At 40.5% G+C, this 21,327-nt stretch overlaps 1 protein-coding gene across 1 annotated transcript in view; it reads right to left on the reverse strand.

Moving 5' to 3' along the window:
* LOC107219571 (cadherin EGF LAG seven-pass G-type receptor 1-like) overlaps positions 1-14,274 on the reverse strand; it is an 80,139-nt gene extending 65,865 nt beyond the window's left edge. The window contains exons 1-2 of the mRNA XM_046738489.1: positions 13,759-14,274; positions 10,561-10,771 (exon numbers count right to left, since the gene is read on the reverse strand). Coding sequence (XP_046594445.1) covers positions 10,561-10,739 — 179 coding nt within the window. The 5' untranslated portion in view covers positions 10,740-10,771; positions 13,759-14,274. The remainder of the gene's footprint in view (positions 1-10,560; positions 10,772-13,758) is intronic.
* Positions 14,275-21,327: the final 7,053 nt, after the last annotated feature.

Below are 21,327 nucleotides of genomic sequence, written 5' to 3' on the forward strand. Positions count from 1 at the left end.
AGCCGATGTTGCTAATCGGCCACACCGCGATATACGAACAACTTGAGCAAATGTTTTAGCCGGCGTGTTGCACAAGACATTTGCACCGACACGCATACATGGACCCGGATATTACGTCACAGTCGCAATGCGGCCTCTTACAATTTTAGCTTATCCTCGACCGCGTCGCATCTTTCATTCGCTGTGTACACCCAATTTAAACTCGAGGATCCTACCTCGAAAGCTCCGAACGCCCCGACACGTGTTCGAAAGAATCTCGCGCATTCCGTTTAGGCATAAATCCTGGAGGGGTGCGTTTCAAATTGCTCGTATTAATTATTATACGGAACGGATGAGCTTTCCTGAAAGCTGTTCGTATTACAGCGTGGCTTGATGAGGACTGACGGACTCGAGCTTTAAAAGTAGGTACCTCCTGTATATCTGCCGAGCGTGGCATTAAAGTCAGAACATGGCCGGTTTATCGGAACGCGGAAAAACGGGGCGGGGTTGAAATTCCGAATTTGAATAGTTCCAAAAGCGCTAAATTCCGAATTTTTTTGGTGGCGAAACTTAAAGCAGAGACGCGAAACTTTAAAGAAATGTCAAAGTTATGGTTGGCACGAAACCCAAAGCTCAAATTTTCTGAAGGACAAAGTTACGCTCTTCCAGAACGTAACTCCGACGAGTCAAAGTTCCGAAAGTTCGAAAATGAGAAAATTTGAAATTCTGAAGCATCGATTTTCCGAATTATCGAACATTTTCAGTTGCGCGAATTTCTGGCTTGGTGAAATTTCACCACTTTGACCTTTCTTTGTTTCGGATTTTCGATATTTTTTATTCGGAATCCTGGTCATTCTGATTTTCGGTTTTTCTGATTTTTTACACCAACTACGCTTTGTGAGTATATTTTAATTTTTCCAATTTTACTCTATCGAAACTTTATTTTTCAAAACTTTGCTCTATCTTGACTTGAATTCTCGAAATTTTGCGCCGTCAGGGTACCGACCATTCGAAACTTTGTTGTGTGATAAAAGTTTGATTACTTTACTTCAAGTTTCGCTACCAAATGATTCGTAATTAGTCGCTTCCGGAGCTTTTCAAATTCGGAACTTCTGCTCCAGAAAAATGAGCTCGGTGGATAAAAGGCACTGCAAACCATTCCGAAGTTTCACCGCGACGGTATTCGCTGTGATGATTTTTGTACGCATGTGCGCAACTGTAATCATTCGAAGATACTGACTTGGAAGAGGCAACGAGCGTTGGTTCATCTTCAATATTCCATGAGTTCAACCATGCTGCTCTGTTCTAGAACTTTGGTGCTTGGGATCCCTTATGCATAAGTTGTACAATCTATACATACATACCCACGTTATGCAAACGTACATTTCCCCCCCATTTTCGCTTAATATTTCAGCCCTCTGGTCATGTTTATAAGATGCTTTCTTAGCTCGGGGAGATGCTCTAGATTCTCAAAACTTACGGAGAAAATTTACGCGTATTGAACATTTCAGCTTGTATAAAGTAAACAATAAGACGAGATTAAATAAATTCTGAACTTTAAGAAATTTGGTGTTGAAATTGGTTCGTGCGAATTTCTATTGAACAATTTCCGTGCTCAATTCGAAAATCTATTAGAAGTCAGTGTAAAAATATTATTAACAGTGTGAATCTGTTTTTTAAATTCCGACTTTCTTACTTTTCTATTCAAATTTTTCCCCCTGCGTTCGATCGATCAAGCGCGAGGATGATTGATCGATCGTTTTTAATTCAAGGGTAAATTCACGATCGCCTAACTAGGCCATTCGCTGTCTGGAAATTGAGTGTAGGTAGCAACGATCTATAGATCTATATACCTGCACGTAACAGCAGTTACGGAACCTTGATGTTTTTCATCACGCAAACGAATCGTTGCCTTCCCGTTTCCCCTCAAACGAGGAGATATCGTCGTCTGAATAATTGCAAAAGGTTCCTTGATATTACTCCGTCAACTCGGAGCGAAGAAGGGCTCAAAGGTTTCGAGATATCTTCGAGGCGAACAATAAACGCGCGTGCTAATTAAAATTTAGCAATTAAACGAGCAATAAACTGAGCAGTGGAAATTGTAAAAATTCGACCAAATAATTCCAGGGTATAATACTCGATTCGCAAGGGGGCGGGAATTTTCAAACCGTCGAATTACGGACTCGTTCAAAGCTTGTTGATTTGAAAAATGACGCCTACCGCCTGCAGCGCGTTATCGTCCGAAATAAAAAATTCAAGACAATTACTTCTCTCAAAGAGTATACGCACGATTTGAATCAATATTTGCAACGATATTGTTTGGTTACATTGCTGTAATTTCATAACTGACGTGGAAATTTTTCGTTAAAATCGTTTTTGTTTTTTTTTTTGTTTTTTTCTTTTGCCACTGGTACAACTTGGCTTACATTTTTTTTTTTTTAATCAGGTTCAACTCGAGCGTACAGTATTTGAGAAATTGAATTGTTCTGAATTTTTGATTTCAATTCAACACAAATCATCGCGCGAACGATTTCGTGCCAAACAAATGAATTTATATTTACTGCGATAAACTTTTTTGATAACAGAAAAGATTGATTTTTTTTCGCTCAAACTTACGGTAGAATACTGTGAAACATTTTAAAGGATCAATTCCTAAAAATCAGCTTCTTTTCAGCGCGTCAAACGGGTCTCTCCTTTCAAAGGAGACTTTAAAAAGGCATCAAGCACCGCGCAGTTTTTACAGCTCGTTCAAGAAAACGTGTTGAAAAGCGTAAATTAACCCGAGGCTATGATCCTTATCGAACGGCCGGAAGCACGGATGCGTCGTGACAGTTTGTTTTGTCCGTACGTGCACAATCTACGTGTATAATCGCCCGATTACTGGAAGAAGACGAAGAGGAAGGACGAAGTCGAGGAAGAAGGGTTCGTTGTTATACTACGTTATACGGGAACAGGTTGACTTTGTAACTCCGGCTACAAGTTTCGGTCTTCGAACGCAACGTCAATTTGCTTACGAGGCAGCCAACACTCCTGGATCATAAATCACCTCAGACTATAGTTTCCCGTACTCTCTGATTTATGTAGCGAAGGCTAAGCCGAGCCGCTGCGCAATGTCCTTCCATCCTTTGTATACCTAATCCCTCATCGCCGGTACGTGTGACACAAATGTGCACGCGTGTGTTCGCCTAAAACGTACGTCGCAAAATACCGCAAGATACCTTGATCTTAGAAGATTTTTTCGAGATCGTTTAGGATCAGTATCCGACATTCGAGATTCGGAAGTAATCGTGGAGAGATTCGAGAGATCGAGGTTCTAATTACACAAGATACCGGAAGTCGTTCACTGATCCTGAGAGAAATCTTTAGTTCCGGTTACCGCTCAGTCATTGACTATTTTCATATTTTATCGCAATCGAAAAATATAGTTCTCGGTAGAAAACGATAATTAGTTTTCTAGCCGTTACCGGAAAGTCTGGTATCCGTTGCTATTCTTTCTCATTACGATCACTGTTACTAGATTTTCTTGCAACTCAACTAAACACTAAAAAATTTAAGTAAAAAAGTAGAGTAAACCTCGGAAACTGATTTTGCGTTGCAATTACCAAAAAAGGATCGACGATAGCGCAAAATGGTTATGCGTACCTCGTTTTTCGTAATTCCAACAACATTCAAACGGTTTTTTTAACGATACCTGTTTTACTCAATTTTCTAGTTAATGTAATAAATGAAATTTTTCTCAGTGCGCGAAGTCACTCTTAGGGAGGCTGATAAGTGAGTAAGGAGCTTTTTGAACATCGATTTCAGGAAAATGCTTGGTCGAATAAACCGCAATTACCGCGATATAATTATAGAATTTCAGGTAAACCGAACAAACGTGCGCTCGGAAAAAAATTTGGTTGTAATGACCAAACTTTGGTCCTGGCAACCAAATTTCAAGGTTAATGTACATCCGACCAAACATTATTCTCATGCAACCAAAAAAAGTTTAGTTGATTTTCTAGCGTGCGGAAAACAAAATGCTCTAATAATGTCTAAACTGTTTGAAACCACAATCCCATAGATTTTGTTGCGATTGCAAAATCGGATCTACACGGTGAAATTATTTTGAAAAAATTATCGTATTACTGTAATTTTAAAAAAGTAATATTCCATTAATTTTGGTAATAAAAAGAAAATACCGTTCTTCCACGAGAATATCTTTGATAAAATTTGTCCAGAAACTGACTTTTCTAAAAAGCAAAAATTTTCCTCCGAACGTGGGATTTTCATTGGTGTGTCTACTTTAATCGCCCGAATACGTAAACGTAACCGAACCCATTACGGTAGGTATAAAAAGTCAGGTCTTGAACTCAGGTGCGTACACTGAATTCCCGAACGATCAACCCCTCGGGAAAAGGTGTCCGTGTCCCGCCGCCCCGTTCGCACATTTATCTCGAATAACGGCGAAAAGGCGCCTTTTTCACTCTCAAGGATAGAGGCTGGATGGAAGGGAAAGAAGCTGCAGGATTGGGACGTGAGGCAGGCAGCGCGGCTGGTTTCACGAAGCACCCGGTTCATCACGATCCTCTTTTCACCGGCAGTGCAGCCACGGTTTATTGCAAGCCGGTTAAACGAGCTGCAGGGGGGAAAATCAAGCGATCCATAAAAGCTCGGATTGCAGCTGCAGTCCGTGCCCTCATAGATCCTGCTGATCTGGTCGAAAGGAAGGGAGAGAAAAGCAGACTCGATTCTTTCTGTCGTAGCGAGCTGAACCTTGGATAAGGCAGGTGTACCACACTGAGAAAAATTTCATTTGTTACGGGAACTAGAAAAATTTAGTAAAACAGGTATCGTTAAAAAAAAAATTTCATTTTGTACCTAGAACTATATTTTTCGATTGTGGTAAAAAATGAAAATATTTGAGGACCGAGCGGTAACCGGAACTAAAAATTTCTCTCAGTGCAGTTATCGACACGTTCAGACCCAATCATCGGACCGTTTACTTTCAAAATTTATAACTCGACGGCACAAATTGTGAACTTCACGATGACTAAAATCAATTGCTGGAGATTTCGACCCTGGGAATGTGTTTTTTGATCATTTTAGAAGCAAGGATCGAACAGATACAACCAAAAAAGTTCGATAACTGGAACACTCGCCTCGGTAAAGTTTTTCCTTTTCTCAACCAATTCTCGGCACTGGATATTATTCTACAACGGGAAAAGAAAACGACGCGGAGGTTCTTCCAGGTTCCAGGTCGAATCCGCCTATGAAAGCTTACTCTTTCATTTCCCGTCAATTTCCGCATTAGGGCACTCGATCACAGAGCTTTCTACCCTTCGCGTCACCGCTTCCGTCAAGTGAGAAAAGAAAATAAGTGGAAGAAGAAGGAGAAGAAGAAGAAGAAGAAAGACGGAGCCGAAAAAGTTGACGCGAGAATTTCCTCCGACTCGCGGGCAAAATTTTGACCCGTTAGCCGTTTTCGTTTTTGCGAAAATTCCGTCGAACTCCTTTTTATTAATTTCCTCCTATATTCACTTACCCGTCTCTGCGGTGTCTCCGTCATGTTTCGGCACTTCAACTTCATAACCTAACCGGGCACTTAGGTTATACCTCGACGTTTCGCTCGTCATCCCGAAAGGTTTCGAGACCCCCGCGAAAGCTAAGCTTGCAGCGAGGCGCGTGGAAACTCCGGCACTTCCAGCTCGGCGCCACCCTTCAATTTGTGTCACTCAGATGAAGGAGAAGCTCGCACACCACGTGCGTTATTGCCTATCCAACCTAACGTCACCTAACGTCACTTAATCAACCTCCGACCCCCTGACCACATTCTATTAACTATTACCTGAATTGTTCCCCGTTAATCGAGGGAGAGAAATTTCACCGAAGGTCCCTGACGCCCGTTATTATTTACGATACAGGCACGAATGCGTATTGTTAAGAAAATCCGTACATCGGGGCTTTTATAATACAGAAATTGTGCGAAATTCGCTGTCGTGTCTGGAGAAAAATTTACAGTCAATTAAACAGGGTGAATTCCTCGGTATAATTTATTGTTATAAATCAATTTTGTTTTAGAAAAATATGTATTAAATGTATATATATATATATATATTTACGTTGGTATGTAAGACAACACTTTGATTTTTCCACCGCAGTATTTGGTGAAATGAGATAGCGATAAGCAAGCATCGTTTGTAAGAAACCCGGCATATTAATAACACATGATTGGCCGATTATCCTTTCCCGGGTTTTGAAATGCAAACGATACAAATGTGTAATGTGGAATCGAAGGCGGTGGAATCTCTGAATATTTCTATCCCCGCCTTCGCTTATTGTTAGTCAAACTTATTGTTAGATATATATGTATGTGGTATAAACGTGACCTGTTTCAACTGTTTCAATAAATATATGCGGATTATATGTATTCTGGTATATAAGGCGTTAATTAAGCGAGATATTGGGTAAATCGGTTTTGCGACTTGGAAGTAAATCTTTCAATTTTTTAAGAAATCCTTCGGCTCTGGCGAGCCGCATCTGCTACCATTTCTTCTCCCAGTTTACATGTAAATTTTTTTTTTCCAAAATTTATCAATGTTTTATATTTTAGGATTTTTTTTTTTTTTTTTTTTCGAGCTTTTCTCAAAACTTTTTCATTCCTCCGCAAAGTACCGTCAGTATCAGATTTTTAACTCCGCCGTCACCGAGATAATCGCGGAAGTTTGTCGGACAGACTCTTCCTTTTCCATGGCGATGAGAAAATATCGCGAAAAAACCGTTTTTCCGTCTTATTTTTGTTTCTCCGTGGAATTTTCATCCGAGACTCGTGCGAAAATGATCAAATGCCCGAAGCAAGAACCGAAGCGATCGATCATCCGCGAACGGGAGTTGAAACTCCGAAGGTACACAGACGAGCGATCTGTGCCGTATAATAGTGAGAATGTTAAGATCGGCGATGATAACTTCGATCATATTTCACGCCCGATCCTTATATTCGACGGTTATATATCACACGTGCGGTAATTTACAACGGAGTAGAAATTTTTTTTCACATTTTCCTTCTCTTCCTTTCATCCTTTTCGCGGTTTCCCGAGCGCCGCGTGAACAAAGCCGGTTTTATAACAGTCACGGGGATGCCGATCGTTTGAATGGGAAACGCGCATGATGTATGAGCCCCGGACCGCGATGAGGTACATACGTCAGTTTTTTCAAATCTACCTTATACCTCCCACATCCAGCGCGTCTGGGGGACGAAAAGACGCGGTTAATGTTCCCGGAATTCAATTCACATATCATCACCCCGTAATCATGATCTCCTGGCGCGTCACTCGGCGCCCTCAGGATTTAATATACGTATACAGCCGCAGCAGCCCGGCGCCTGGGTTAATTTCCCGTAAAAGAGGTAAAAAAAAAAACAAAAAAAAAAAAAACGAAAAAAGAGAAACAAAAAAACTAAGCAATAACGAACGGCGTAATTCACCCCGAAAATTATCCCCGCTCGCGGATCTACGTCTGGAATATTTTTTTGGTTAAACATAGTACATACATACATATACATATATATATATATATATATATGTGCAAGAAAACCGCCCGAGCAGATAATTAATTACCATGCGGGAGTAAAAATTTCACCGATATAACCCCGGGTTATTGCCAGAAATTGCTTGCTCAGGTATCAGGAACGAAACGTCCAGGGTAAATGTGTACACGTATTAACGGATCCGTTAACTTTCGTCGAGTTCTTTTTTAATGTAGAGTCGAAATTTCTAACGGGCTGCAGATAGGTATGAAAATCCTTTAATTCTCGGGCCCTTATAGACCTCGCCCTGATCAATTTTATCATCTTTTCGAATCGGACCCCCGACATTGAGTTGGAATTCTGATCTTTTCCGATCGTGAAATTCGTTTCAATGCGAGTCCTCAAGATCTGCAACAAATAAAGAAAAAAAAAAAAAAAATATAAATAAAAAACGAAACGTCCGTTTCGACATTTTCATCGTTTTCCGTGCGCATGCGAAGGGTTAAAAAATAAACGGTTTCTTATTTTTTTTTTCTCTCTCTCTCTCGCTTTGTTCGAAGAAGTTAGTCGCTTCGGAATGTAAGCTCAAATTTTGTAAAGTATACGATGAAGATGAGATGAGAAATAAATTTGTATGAATATTGAAAAGATACAGAGTGTATTCGGAAAATTTTACTTTCAATACATATAAATACGATAATTTTTATTGAATAAACGCGATGATCGGGCAATTCAAAATCTCTCTCTCTCTCTCTCTCTCTCTCTCTCTCTCTCTCTCTCTCTCTCTCTCTCTCTCTCTAACTTCTCTAGAACGGCGAAGATTTTCCGGAATAACACGTGATTCGACGCCGAAAACACCGACGCAGAATAGCTCCGTTTTTTGCATAGTCTCTCGGAGAATGAACGCCAGCGAGAGAAATCCCGGAGCAGATCCTCGGCCTATTACACCGACCGCGGGAAATAAAAGCGGTCTGAGATCGTATCGAGGGGCAAAGAAAGGGAAGAGGAAAAGAGAGAAAAAAAAAAAAAAAAGAAACAGAGTTAAATACTCGCTAATTACGAGACGGGAGAAAATTGGTTCCCTTCGCGCTTGCAAGAAGTCGTTTTCCTTTTCCTTTTCTTTTTATTCTTCTTCTTCGTGATTCTTCGTTTCGTCCGTTGCGGAAACAGGAGGTGTACAAGAGGAGAAACGAGCGAGGAGAAGCTTCTAACTAAGTACAGAAATAAAAGTCGTATTAATGGAATTTCGTTTACGTGTACGGGCGCCGTGATTCTCGATTTCGGTTGCCGTATACAAAGGCCTTTGTTAACCTGCGGCGGGAGCTTCTGAAGTGACGAACCGCTCTGTGCTTACAGCTTAGCTTATCTATTCCAAAAACGAACCGTCGAGGCACCCTGCCGTCGACCAATTTGTTAAACGAATCACGCTTGTTGCAAACGTCGATTCCTCGAAGCAAACTCAAAGTTAAGGCACGAGTCTTATTCATTCGTTATCCCAACGAACAACCGGGCCGAAAGCTTCTTCTGTAAATTGCTGGGAAACAGGGGCGGAAAATCCTGCGTGCAGAGGTGCAAGAATTTAATCCTTCAAATTCGTATATCGTAAGGTAACATTTATCGTATACGGATGATATTTATGCCGTTGTAGACACAGGGCAATCCATTCTCACAGCAGCGTGACAGAATGTGAAACGGAATTTACGGATGAAAGAGAACGTGTTTTTTTTTCTTTTTTTACTATCTACTTCTATTCCTCTCTTCATTTCGCTGCTCGGGCTTTCAAAACGTATTTTGTCTGAGCACCTGGATTTCAACGAGTCAGCAGCTGTCGTTTAGCAAAAACGGTTCAACAATACCTACGCGCTCGCTTTTAGCTCTCCTCCTCTCACTTTACTTTTATTCTCTTCCATTATTTTGAATTTTTCATCTATGTATAATGTATACATATATACATATATATGTGCCTAGATAGATGCCATACGTACAGCAAAGAATAAGGTCCAGCCGTACGAAGAAACGTCGCAATTTCGTCGCTCACCTATCTACCTATCTACATATGTATACAGATGTGCTTTCCGCACTCGAATGAAAAAGAAATAGAAGAAACTCCATACGAGAAGCTCCTGCGTATAAATCGGCCATTGGATCGATGGACATTTTCTTTTCTCAATCTTGGAGGCGACGATTTTCGTTTACGTCATCTTCTCTTGCAAAAATATCCTCAAAGCTTGGTCCAAAGTGCATTATAAGCATGTAAATACGTATTAGGCGTACGTGTAAGCTGTCACACACAAGCAACTTTTTGCCCCGCTAAATCCCACGGATAAATAATCCGGCCGTTATTTTCTACTTGCACCGACCAGAGAAATTGTGATAATGATTCGGCTACTCCGTGCAACTCTTTCAAACACACGTTTTATCTTACAGGTATAATTTGCTATTTTGGATTTAAAAATTAACAGCCGCCCGCGTGAGTTGAATACAATTCCCTCGACCGATGTGGCAGATGTTTTTGATAAGGACGATTACAGTGAGAAAAATTCAGTAAAACAGGTATCGTTGAAAAAAACTGTTTAAATATTGTTGGAATTACGAAAAACGAGGTGCGCCTAAACATTTTGCGCTATCGTCGATCCTTTTTTGGTAATCGCAACGCAAAATCAGTCTCTGAGGCTTACTCTACTTTTTTAGTTAAACAAGGCTTTAACGTCAATTTATCGGCGCACAAGCGTTAAACTTTCGCAACAGTTACAAAAAAATATAGCGAGAGTGATCGTAATGAGAAAGAACGGTAACGGATACCAGACTTTCCGGTAACAGCTAGAAAACTAATTTTCATTTTCTACCTAGAACTATATTTTTCGATTTTGGTGAAAAATGAAAATGGTTAAGGACTGAGCGGTAACCGGAACTAAAAATTTCTCTCGGTGTACACGATCCATTCGTCCTTATTTTCAGGGCCAATGAAACAGCGCAAGCATCGTTGAATTATCTACTTGGACGTAAATTCGAGTGAGTCAAGAAGATCGCCGGAACGAGGTCCGAGGATACATCGAATTGAATATCGGACGATTTCGTACCTGTAAGTGATAAACGCGAAGACCAGCGCCACAAGGGAGAGACTTCCTCCCAAAACCACGATCAGGCTGAGGGCTCCGTCTTGGTCCAGGGCGCCTCCAATCCCCCCGGAAATTCCTCCCCCCGCCAATCCCTTCGCCTGAGGGAAGCCGTGCACAACCCCCGTGTAAAGAGTCTCCATCTCGTGTAAATTGATCGGCTTCAATTCGTCATCTGAAATTTAAATGATCGAGAAAATTGGCGGGTAACGAGTATTTATAAGGACACGTTTCGAAGTCCTCCGTTTTTAGGGATTTCGCGTGTGGTGGAAAGAGTGTATAAAGATTGGAAAAACAAGTGTACCGCAGTATCGAATTTTCGAAACTTAGAACGGCCAGAATATAGAAAGCATCGCAATGTACAGAATCATTGGAACGAGTGAAAATATAGCAGACTAAAAATGATTCAACATCGGGGCTTCAATGTTTTCACCGCGTTCATCCACTTTGTAAATTTACAAGATTCTACAGATATTCGCGTCTTTGAAAACCCGACATTGTGATTCTTTAATTTTCCGATCTTTCGAAATTTTCACACCCTGGACCTGAAATAAATGGTCGATCCCAAATTGACGGTGTAAATGCATCTCGAAGCAATAATTGAACGATATTAAATTCTCCAAAGATATAATAAATCGCAGGTAGAATATAACGGTCAGGAATAAAAAAGCAGCCTGGAATTGTAATAAATCATTCTCTCTCTCTCTCTCTCTCTCTCTCTCTCTCTCTCTCTCTCTCTACTACAAAGCTATGAATAGCCGGTGCAGGACGTTTCGGGAACTGGATAAAAGGCCCCAATCGAAGGAAAAGGAGCACAGGTGGTACCTATATACCTCTAGATATAGCTTTTGGAAGGGGGATCGAGCGGCCGAGAAATATTGCCAATAGATTCGATTGCTCCTTCGTCGAACGTTGCGTGACGTGTAGGAAAAATTGGGGGGAGGGGGGAGGGGGGAGGGGGGGGGGGGGGGGGGGGGGGTGAGGAAAAGGGTTGGTTATCTTTGCGGTGATAAAGATTATCGGAACGCGCGGCGCGGAAATATCGTATTGATGTGACCGGATCGGGAGTTGCAGGGCATTGTGAAAGGGTTTCTTTGTCAAGTTCGATATTACAGCGTCGAGATTACTCCGGCTCCCATTATAACATACGTACATATTATATATACATACATACGTACTAGGACCGTTCGCTTTTCGCTAACAATTACCAAAACTAATCGATTTTCGATCGTTATTTGCCCGATTAATCGAACGCCTCGATTGTTTTACCTCGTAATCGGCTTTTTATTTTACTCCCACGAACGACGAAATACTAAGATTCCTATTTTCTAACAATGAGTGAAAGATAAATGAATATTTTCGCCATAAATTATCGAAAAACTTTTCCGCTATTAAGACTACGCGCGTACTATTTACGAAATGTTGGTTTCAAATGCAGCGTTTCAAAAAAAAATACGAAACAATCGATTAATTTTTACCGAGTCAATCGAGTCGTGTTCGATTATTTTTTTTTTTTTTTTTTGGAACCGATTAATCGATGCGTAGATTATTTTGCGCCGGTTTTAAAAAGTATCAGGGAACCCATCGCGAAGGGATTACTTCGCGCAATTCCGTTACAACGTCTGTTTTGCGAGGGTATAATTTTATTGACTTTCGCGAACTGAATATAACACAACAACGGTCGTTTTACTTCCGCAATGTTTTACTTAAACTTATCTTTTTCTTTCCTTCTTTCTTTCCTTTTTTCATCCCTCCAGCCACATCTTCGGAAAAAAAAAAAAAAAACAAAATCAACCCCTGAAATAATAAGGGAAGGTAAAAAGAAGGCGAAAAATCTTTTTAGGATAAAATATCCCGACAGACTACTGACTTTTTCTTTCGTTTTCTGCTCCAAACTCCGTCGACTATACATAATGTATGTAACTCGGGTGGAAGGCGTATAACGCGAAACGAAAATTCATAGAACATCGCAGGATATAACGCTATATGATATTATATTTATCCGCAGAGTTGAAAAAATACCTCACAAAATTCAAAAGCAATTATACATTTTTCTCGTCGTTTTTTCCTCTTGCAATCAAACAGAGAAAACAAACAAAAGTTGTTTTGTTCATCCTCCTCTCGTTCCTTTTCCCCTTGTTTTTCTTCGAACGAACCGTATTAACGTAACGCAACGAAATTGAACCTTCTCGCATTTTTATTACGAGCTCCTTTTCTCCGGCTCTGAGGGAGATTTTTTCTAATGTTTTTTTTTTTCCTTGTTTTATTTTCAAATCTTGCAATTTCCGTTCACCAGCCGAGTCTGTTTTTGCCTTGCACGTTTTAACGAATATTTCCTCTTTATTTTTTGTCCTTACCTTTCCTTACCTTTCCTTCCGCTTCTTCGCACCGCCAATTAACCACTCGGTTGTTTAATTACCAAGCCAAAAGTTACGATATGGAAGTTACACAGTTTTAATTATCGGAAGCAGCCCCCGAAAAACTTTTCCAATATTTCTTCCCGTCGCCAGTTTTACGACCCTGGGATGCATAAAAAGTCTGTTTCTCCTTTTTGCTTTTCGTTTTTTATTTCTCTCTCAGTTACACGTATACGTACATCTGTCAAATACGAAAATTGGCGGTGAGAGTGTAGCGGAAAATGATAAAAAAATCTTTGAAATTTTCAAACTCATTAACACCGTCTTTGCTCATTTGTTTACTTCTTTATTTTACAACGATGTTGTGATTTCTGTTCACAAATTATGCGTGATCTTCTTGTAAATACGAGTATCGGGCATTGAAATTGGCTGCTACGCGGCTAGTCGATCAAACGGGTCGTCTCGGGAGGAAAATTCGAATTCGAATTCCATTCGAAGGACAATTCGGATCAGTATTAGGCGATACTAGAACAGGAAATTCAATCCCGATACCCGGGATCGGTGCGATTAGAGCACTCGCTTCGCGTCGGGGGAAAAAAAAAAAATTGCATGCAAGGTACATCGAGGCACGTGCGGAATTCCAATTGTACAATTGTACGCGAGGTGAGTTTTTATCGAGGAATTATGAGGAAACGAGAGGAGGTAGTGGAAAAAATAGGAACATTTCTGCAAATAGTTGAAATTTATTTTCTCAACGAAGCGATTAATTAAGCTTTATTATAATGCAAGAGTTCAGGTCGCTTACCATGCGAATTAGATCGAGAGCCGACGGTCGAACTTCAAGAACATAAAACGAAAGAAATTTTCACCCTAAAAGAAAGTTCGCACCTCTCGCGATACTTTTTATTCAAAAAAATTGGCAATTTTTCCCCGCCCTCTGCACGTGTCGGTTAAACAATTATCAGCACGTTTTCGCATAAGATCCGTTACTTTTCAAAAATTGAAACTGTTATTATCGTGGAATCTAGGAAAATTGTGAGAAGTGAAAAAAGAAAAAAAAAAAAAAATAAACTTCGTTACTACGAGATTTGACCAAGATGTTATTTACAATCTACCGCAATTAAGACGCGACGAAAATGAAGTAAAATTTAATTCTCGCGTAATTTTCCCGCTTCGTGTATTCTTTTTTTTTTTTTTTTTAATTTGTAAAATTCCCGCGAACGCGACCGTTTTCTCAGACGTTGGTGGAAAAATTTTCCTTAAACCTCGAGCGCATCGACGAATCGGAATGAAAAGCCGCGAGTGTCGGCTGTGCGGTTGGCGTGCGACGCGCTACTGAAGCCTGTATCGCGTTTCCCCAAGTTCATCGTGCGCATGTTCATTCGGAAGTGGACAGAGAGACCGACACGTCTGACTGCCAGACATGCCGACGCGCCTACAGGGACGTGCATGCACACATACCAGGAGCGCGAGAATTCCGCGCTTCGTCGCATCGCCGGCGTCGAATTCGAAGGACAAGTTTTCAACTCTCAAAGTCAAAGACGTGCGTCGCGATTTTCGAATTACAATAAATTACGCTCGATTGTGGGCGATCTTTTCTGAAGTAAAAAAAGAAAAACGAAACAAAATAAATATTCTCCATTTTTTCACTAGAATTTTAGTTACTTGAACGGCTTCTCTCCCCGAACTTAATTCTGTCGGTGAGAACCGACAGCTGGAACGAGTTTCACGAAGTTTGAAAGCTTTCATTTCCGTCATCGCGATTACTTTTCAACTCTGAGAGAGAAACTGATTTCTTTTTTTTGTTTTTTGTTCCACTGAAATAATCCACAACGCGTGTCTTTCTATTCTTAAGAGAAGGCTCCGGTTGTCCTGGTCGGTTTCAACGTTGACGTACCTGCATATATATATATATATATATATATATATATATATATATATATATATATATATATATCTCCAAATAGCTAAGTCTACGTATCTCAAACGCAAAAAGGGCTTGACAGCCCCATTCTATATTCACATTTCTGAAGAAAAACACTCCAATGCGTTTTTATTTCAGGCTGAAATAAAGAAATGGCACGGACTCTACGAATTTGCTACACTGAGAAAAATTTCATTTGTTACGGTAACTAGAAAAATTCAGCAAAACAGGTATCCTTTAAAAAAACTGTTTTGAATATCGTTGGAATTAGAAAAAACGAGGTACGCCTAACTATTTTGCGCTATTGTCGATCCTTTTTTGGTTATTGCAACGCTAAATCAATGTCTGAGGTTTACTCTACTTTTTTAGTTAAACAAGGCTTCAACGTCAATTTATCGTCGCACAAGCATTAAATGTTCGCAACAATTGCAAGAAAATATAGCAACAGTGATCGTAATGAGAAAGAATAGCAACGGATACTAGACTTTCCGGTAACGGCTAGAAAACTAATTTTCATTTTCTACCTAGAACTATAATTTTGGAAATAAAAATTTCTCTCAGTGTATCGCGATTTTGTAGAATCCGTACCATTTCTTTATTTCTGCGTCAAACGAAAATCTGTTCTAATGTTTTTGTTCAGAATTGTGTATAGAATAGGACTGGTGAGCCCGTTTTCGCGTTTCAGAAACGTGGACTTATTGTTAAACATTTTCGATGCGCGGAAGATAGCAGATTTTATTGAACTCACCTTTTTTATTTAGGGGTCCGCGATGATTCGTCGGAATTAGAGAAGGGGAATAATAATATCGGTATAACCTGTAAAGTAGGTCGGTCGTGGAAATTAAAAAGGGGAAGGTCTGACCTCGGTCGAATTCCTGTCGGAGAGATGCGTTAATTGCCTGTACTTTACTTCTATGCCTATAACAGAACCGCTCTGTTTCTCTCCCAGACGAAAGTGTAACGAGAAACTCTGCGAACCACGACCAAGGTGCCCTAAAATTCGTCGGAACAAACTCGGCTGTCCGTCGATTCCGTTGATTTGTTTTCCTTGTTAATTATCCGGAAAGTGCGCAGTGGAAGAGTAAAATATAAGAAATTTTCAGTTCCGGTTACCGCTCAGTCGTTAGCTATTTTCATTTCTTACCACAATCGAAAAATATAGTTCCAGGTAGAAAATGAAAATTAGTTTTCTAGCTGTTACCGGAAAGTCTAGTATCCGTTACTATTCTTTCTCGTTACGATCGCTGTTGCGAAAATTTAACGCTTGTGCAACGATAAATTGACGTTAAAGCCTTGTTTAACTAAAAAAGCAGAGTAAACCGAAGAAACTGATTTTGCGTTTCAATAACCAAAAAAGGATCGACGATAGCGCAAAATGGTTACGCCTACCTCGTTGTTCGCAATTCCAACAATATTCAAACAGTTTTTTCAACGATACCTGTTTTACTGAATTTTTCTAGTTACTGTAACAAATGAAATTTTTTCTCAGCGTATGAAAAAAAATACTTCAGATCGACGGAAGTTTTTTTTTTCTCTCTCTTTCCAATCGTGCATTAATATTCCAAAATTCATTACTAGCTTAAAAGACGATTGAAAGCTTTAAATAGAATATTCAATTCCAATGAGGCAATCGGAGGAGAAAATCGGGTAGTGTATTTTTGGAATTTTGAATATTATCGGCAGCGTGACATCGAGAACGGAAGTGTCTTCGGTTCGATTTTCACCTCCCCTGCAGTTGAGTGCGAAACACGGTAATTTGTGCAGAGTTTTCGAGGGTGAATTTATGAGCCGTTTGTTAGCCGATATTACCCGGGACACAGTGTAGGTATAGTCGTGAATTTATTCGACGGAAGGACACGGACGGCTAAACGGCGAGATGAAATTCTCGCATCCCACATTCATCACGTTGAAAATATTTTCATAGATCGTCCCGTCTCGCGTGCAGCATCGCCAACTCGACGTTCCTCGAATATCAAATCCCCTGGCAAACGACACGACTGCCGGGTGACGGATATTCGTCAACCGGATCATCACGGAATGCCGAGAACACTTCGACGATGCTCGAGGCCGGCGAAGGGATTTCGGGATAATCGCCTAAACAAACGCAAAGTTAAACTAGGAAGGTCCTGTCGCCTATCTTCATCCTCTCACTTAAAGTACCGACGACGTACATCCGGTCTTATCATCTCAAGTTGCGTCGATCGGCTGCTGACGTTTCGGAAAGACGGAGGCAGCTTGGAAATCGAATAAGTTATTCCGAATCGTTAACGTCGCTTTTCACTGATTTTTATCGATTTCCATCCTTTCGTGTAACTTGCACTGATTGCAAACCGCAAACCTGATTCTCAACGATTTTCGGATAGGACTGAATTACAAGATATCATTGGAAATCGATACGGAAATCAACGAAAGGACACGATCAGACGGAACTCGGGAGAATTTAGATGAAATCACATGAAACCATTCGAGGTTTACGGTTTTTATGATTTCTTCAACCTTGTCGTGTATAATTTCAAAGGATCCTCAACGATTTCAGCTTTTTATTCACCAGGCGCCTCGTTTTTTTTTTCAAGAAAATTCGAATCATTCGAGTTTCTGGGATTTAAAATCTGACTCTGACCTTGTAAATTTACTATTTCCTTTGATAAATGGTCGCTCGGTTGCAGGACGAGGCTAAAACGTGATAAGGTTTGCAGGCTGAGAAACCCGAGCCCAGATTTTGGAAACTCCCAAGAGTTTCGATTCTCTTTGAAATCTGATCGGGAAGTGTTACGCTTTGAAATTCGATAGAGCAATCCTTTTTTCACATCTCGAAATGAGATGGTACTGTGGAGATTTTTAACATCTCTTGAAAATCTCGAGAGTACTTAGCTAAGGGCGGAAATTTTCTCTGCAACGAGTAAAAATTTTACGCGAAACCCTGAGCCTTTAAAAAAAATCCCACAGGCGTAATCCTCGATGAAAGGACTCTTCGAGTACCTTGAATTGTGGACGCAGACTCTGTCTGAGATGATACCAGGTGAAATCGGAGACGAGTCTGACTTCGTCTTCTCAGGGCGTTCCTGGGATTCTTAAGAAAAAAGCCCCTCATCCCTCTGCGGAATATGTACCATAGAACTCGAAAATCCTGGCGTGTCCTGTTCGGTTTCGGAATGTCTTGCCATTCTCTCCTCTATCCGAAACTGATCCAACCTTGTTACGATAAGTCTAAGTTATAAGAATACGTGAGACGGTGAAACCATTTTTATTTTACCTGGTTCCGGAAAAGCTCTCGCGCGAATATTCAATGAAATATGTTTTCCTTTTTTTTTCGTTCAGGCCAGAGTAAAAACACATGGATTCTTTTTTCACGATTCAAAGAGCGTTTTCTCCTTTCCTCGTTTTTATTTTTCCTTCCTCCTTTTCCCGCCGTTAATTGTTGTTCAATTTTGCCCCGTTCCTCGTTTCCATTCCACCGAGTCATAATTATCTTTGACAACGATCCAATTTCATCCTGCAGCGTGAATAAATTAACGCTCGGTCGTCGTTTCGAATTTACGCATCGAGCTTTCCGCTGTCACGTCACAACGATATTGCTAAATAGGCAGACGTCTCAAATGCTCGTCCCAATCGGTTTACATGATATAATCTACACATAAATACGAATCAGAAATATTCTTCCGTTTCGCTTTTAATCGCGTTTACGATAAAAATGTATAGAAAAAATATCTCGCGAGAAATTCGGTGACAAAAAGAAAAAAACAATAAAAATTTATCCTTCCGCGTTGATTAATTACGCATTCTTTCGCGTGTTGTTTTCGTTGTTCTTCTTCTTCTTCTTTTTCTTCAGCTTCTTTTTTCGTTGTACACACCGCGAAAAGAGAAGAAATAAAGTTTGTCTCACCGCGCGCGTCGATTTGTCACCTTTATCGCGTACCTACAACAGATAACGTTCCGCGAATATACGAAAGCCGTGTAAGTACGAAGTGAGCGGATTCGGCAGCGGTAAAAAAAACGTTACGATCAGACTCGGCGAAAGGTTGGATTTGGCCGCGTGTTACGAGGTGTTAGTACAACTCGGTAGAGAGAATGTTGCGTTGTTTCGTTCCTGTATAGGTGATAGGAAACGATACATTTCCGGTCCTCACCTCACCCGCGGTAATGGGGAAGGCGATAGGATCCTTCGTTCCCTGCAGGATTCCTCTCTTACCTCAAGGATAATAACCCGAAGATTTCGCATCGTGAAAAATAATGATTCGGTACGTCCGGAAATTCCCGACGTAATTTCGTCGAATTAACTTTTATACTTTTTTGACTCGACACTCCACGTTACGAATCTTGATGGAAAATTATTAATCACGCTTCGTTATTCTTGTCCGAGGATTTTTTTTTTGACCCGTGAAAATCGTCTTCGGCACAAATTATTCCGTTCCTCCTTCTCCTTGACATTTTTTCACCTTTCGGATCCCCGGCGTACTTCGTTTTGCCACATGTACGGAATATCGCCTGATTATCGCGTTCGTTTTTAGCATCGATGTTGATTTTGACATTTGAGCGATCGCCGAAGGGTGCCGATGAGGAGCTGATTTTTAATGCGATGAATAAATCACAGCGGAAAAAAAAACCCGCGCGTTCCAATTATTATCCTTGATTGTCAGAATTGCTGCAATATACCTGATTCGACCTATCACTTAAATTATCGGTATTTACAATTTCCCGAGAATTAATGCCATGGGTACACATGTACGCATAAATGTATTTGCCCAATTTATCGATGAAGGCCCTGCGAATCAATATCGTGTACTGAGCTCAGAGCTTGGAGCTTTTTCCGGCCGGTTTTATCGCCGAAATTAATTATTCCACCTGTACGTAATGTCGAACCGAACTTGGTTATTTGCGGGGAAAAGTTTTCGCCGCAAACGAGGCCAAGCATAAAACTATACTCGTTCGTTTTCGCAACTCTTCGTGTGCATATTGTTCAACACTAACTGCAGGAGTAATTTCTGTGATCATTATTCCTTGCAATTAGGCACCCATTTATCACGTAGCCCTGACGCATAGCTAGCCGGTTCAAAGCAATTATAAAAGCTACGATACAATGTGAAATGATAACAAGATGAAACGAATGATAGAGAAGAATATTGAATTAATTACTGTCTGAGGCAAAGAAACAAATTCGCTTGGCTTCATTCAAGCGATGAAAATCTTCGAAGATTCATTCCTCGTGTAAATTTGAATTGTTTGAAAATTGTTGAAATTTAAAACTTTTTTTTCTTAGTACCAATTCGAAAATTGAATGGATGAAAGATACCCCTAAAAATTACCAGCAGAGATCAGTTTTTTTTTACGATTTCTCGACAACGACGTAAGTCAGAGCGGTTTTTTTTTTTTGGTCGGTACTACAAAACATCGCAGAATGAAGAGGATCGGTTCATAAATACACCTCGAGTACTTTCCTCGTAAATGCAGATGGAAATAGGAGAAATATGAAGAGAGCGTCTTGCGTTCGGCAAATATTATTCCTAACATGGTTTCAAAATCCGTGTGTAAGCCTTCTCGGTGTAAGCCTCTGTGTGTGTGTATAGTGAAAACGATTCAATCCTTTGCAAATATCGTCAGCGACCGGGAATGCTTCGTAAACAATTTATGCGTCCGACGTGCTTTGCATCCGAGGTAAATTAATCAGAACGCCTTCAGGGCTTACCGGACGAACTTCGGGGGCGTAATCTTTGACCTAGCGTTGAAAAGCTCGACTGGTCCACAGAGTCGGAGGGTTAGCCGGAAAATAGAAGCACGCGTTACCCTTCGTCAAAAGGATCTTACAGTCGCCAGACGCGACCGACACAAAGGATGCCGTGTTAATGGTTTTCCCATTTCTTCTACCTTCTCAGTTTCTTTCGCATTCTTACCCCGTCAACGTACTGCAGCCGTTTTTCAATCCTCGAGTTTCTAAAAACCACAAACCCGCTTCGCTTAGGTTCTATTTTCAAGTTTCGTCCTATTCTCGTCGCAGTTTCTCTCCGAGCAATAAGATGTGCTAAGAAAATTGAAAATAATTCCATCCAAAGCGCAGTCTTCAAAATATCTCGAAATTTCACTGATCCCTTTCTCTACTAATTAATGCGTGTATAAGTGAAAATTTTACTTACCGGATATCTGGATAAAAATGTCCGTGATGCATGGTCTTGGATTTTGATGTTGAAAAGGAGCGTAAGTTACGACTGTTGAAATTTTTACCAAGACCTTGTATAGAGGATAATTATGTGGCGCTTGGTTGGAAGTGTGAATAAAAAAACCCCCGCTTAAAAAAAAAAAAAAAAAAAAAAGCAGGTAATTGGCACGATTCTGCAAAGGAAAGTACGCAGTGCAAAGAAGAAACGAGGTGGTGAAATGCGTTTATAATGCAACCGGCGGAAAGATCTCGGCGAAGCGCCTGCAGCTGTTACAGTAGAATTTCATTATGAGAACGTC

This window comes from Neodiprion lecontei, chromosome 4 (assembly GCF_021901455.1).
Source record: "Neodiprion lecontei isolate iyNeoLeco1 chromosome 4, iyNeoLeco1.1, whole genome shotgun sequence".
Lineage (NCBI taxonomy): Eukaryota > Metazoa > Arthropoda > Insecta > Hymenoptera > Diprionidae > Neodiprion > Neodiprion lecontei.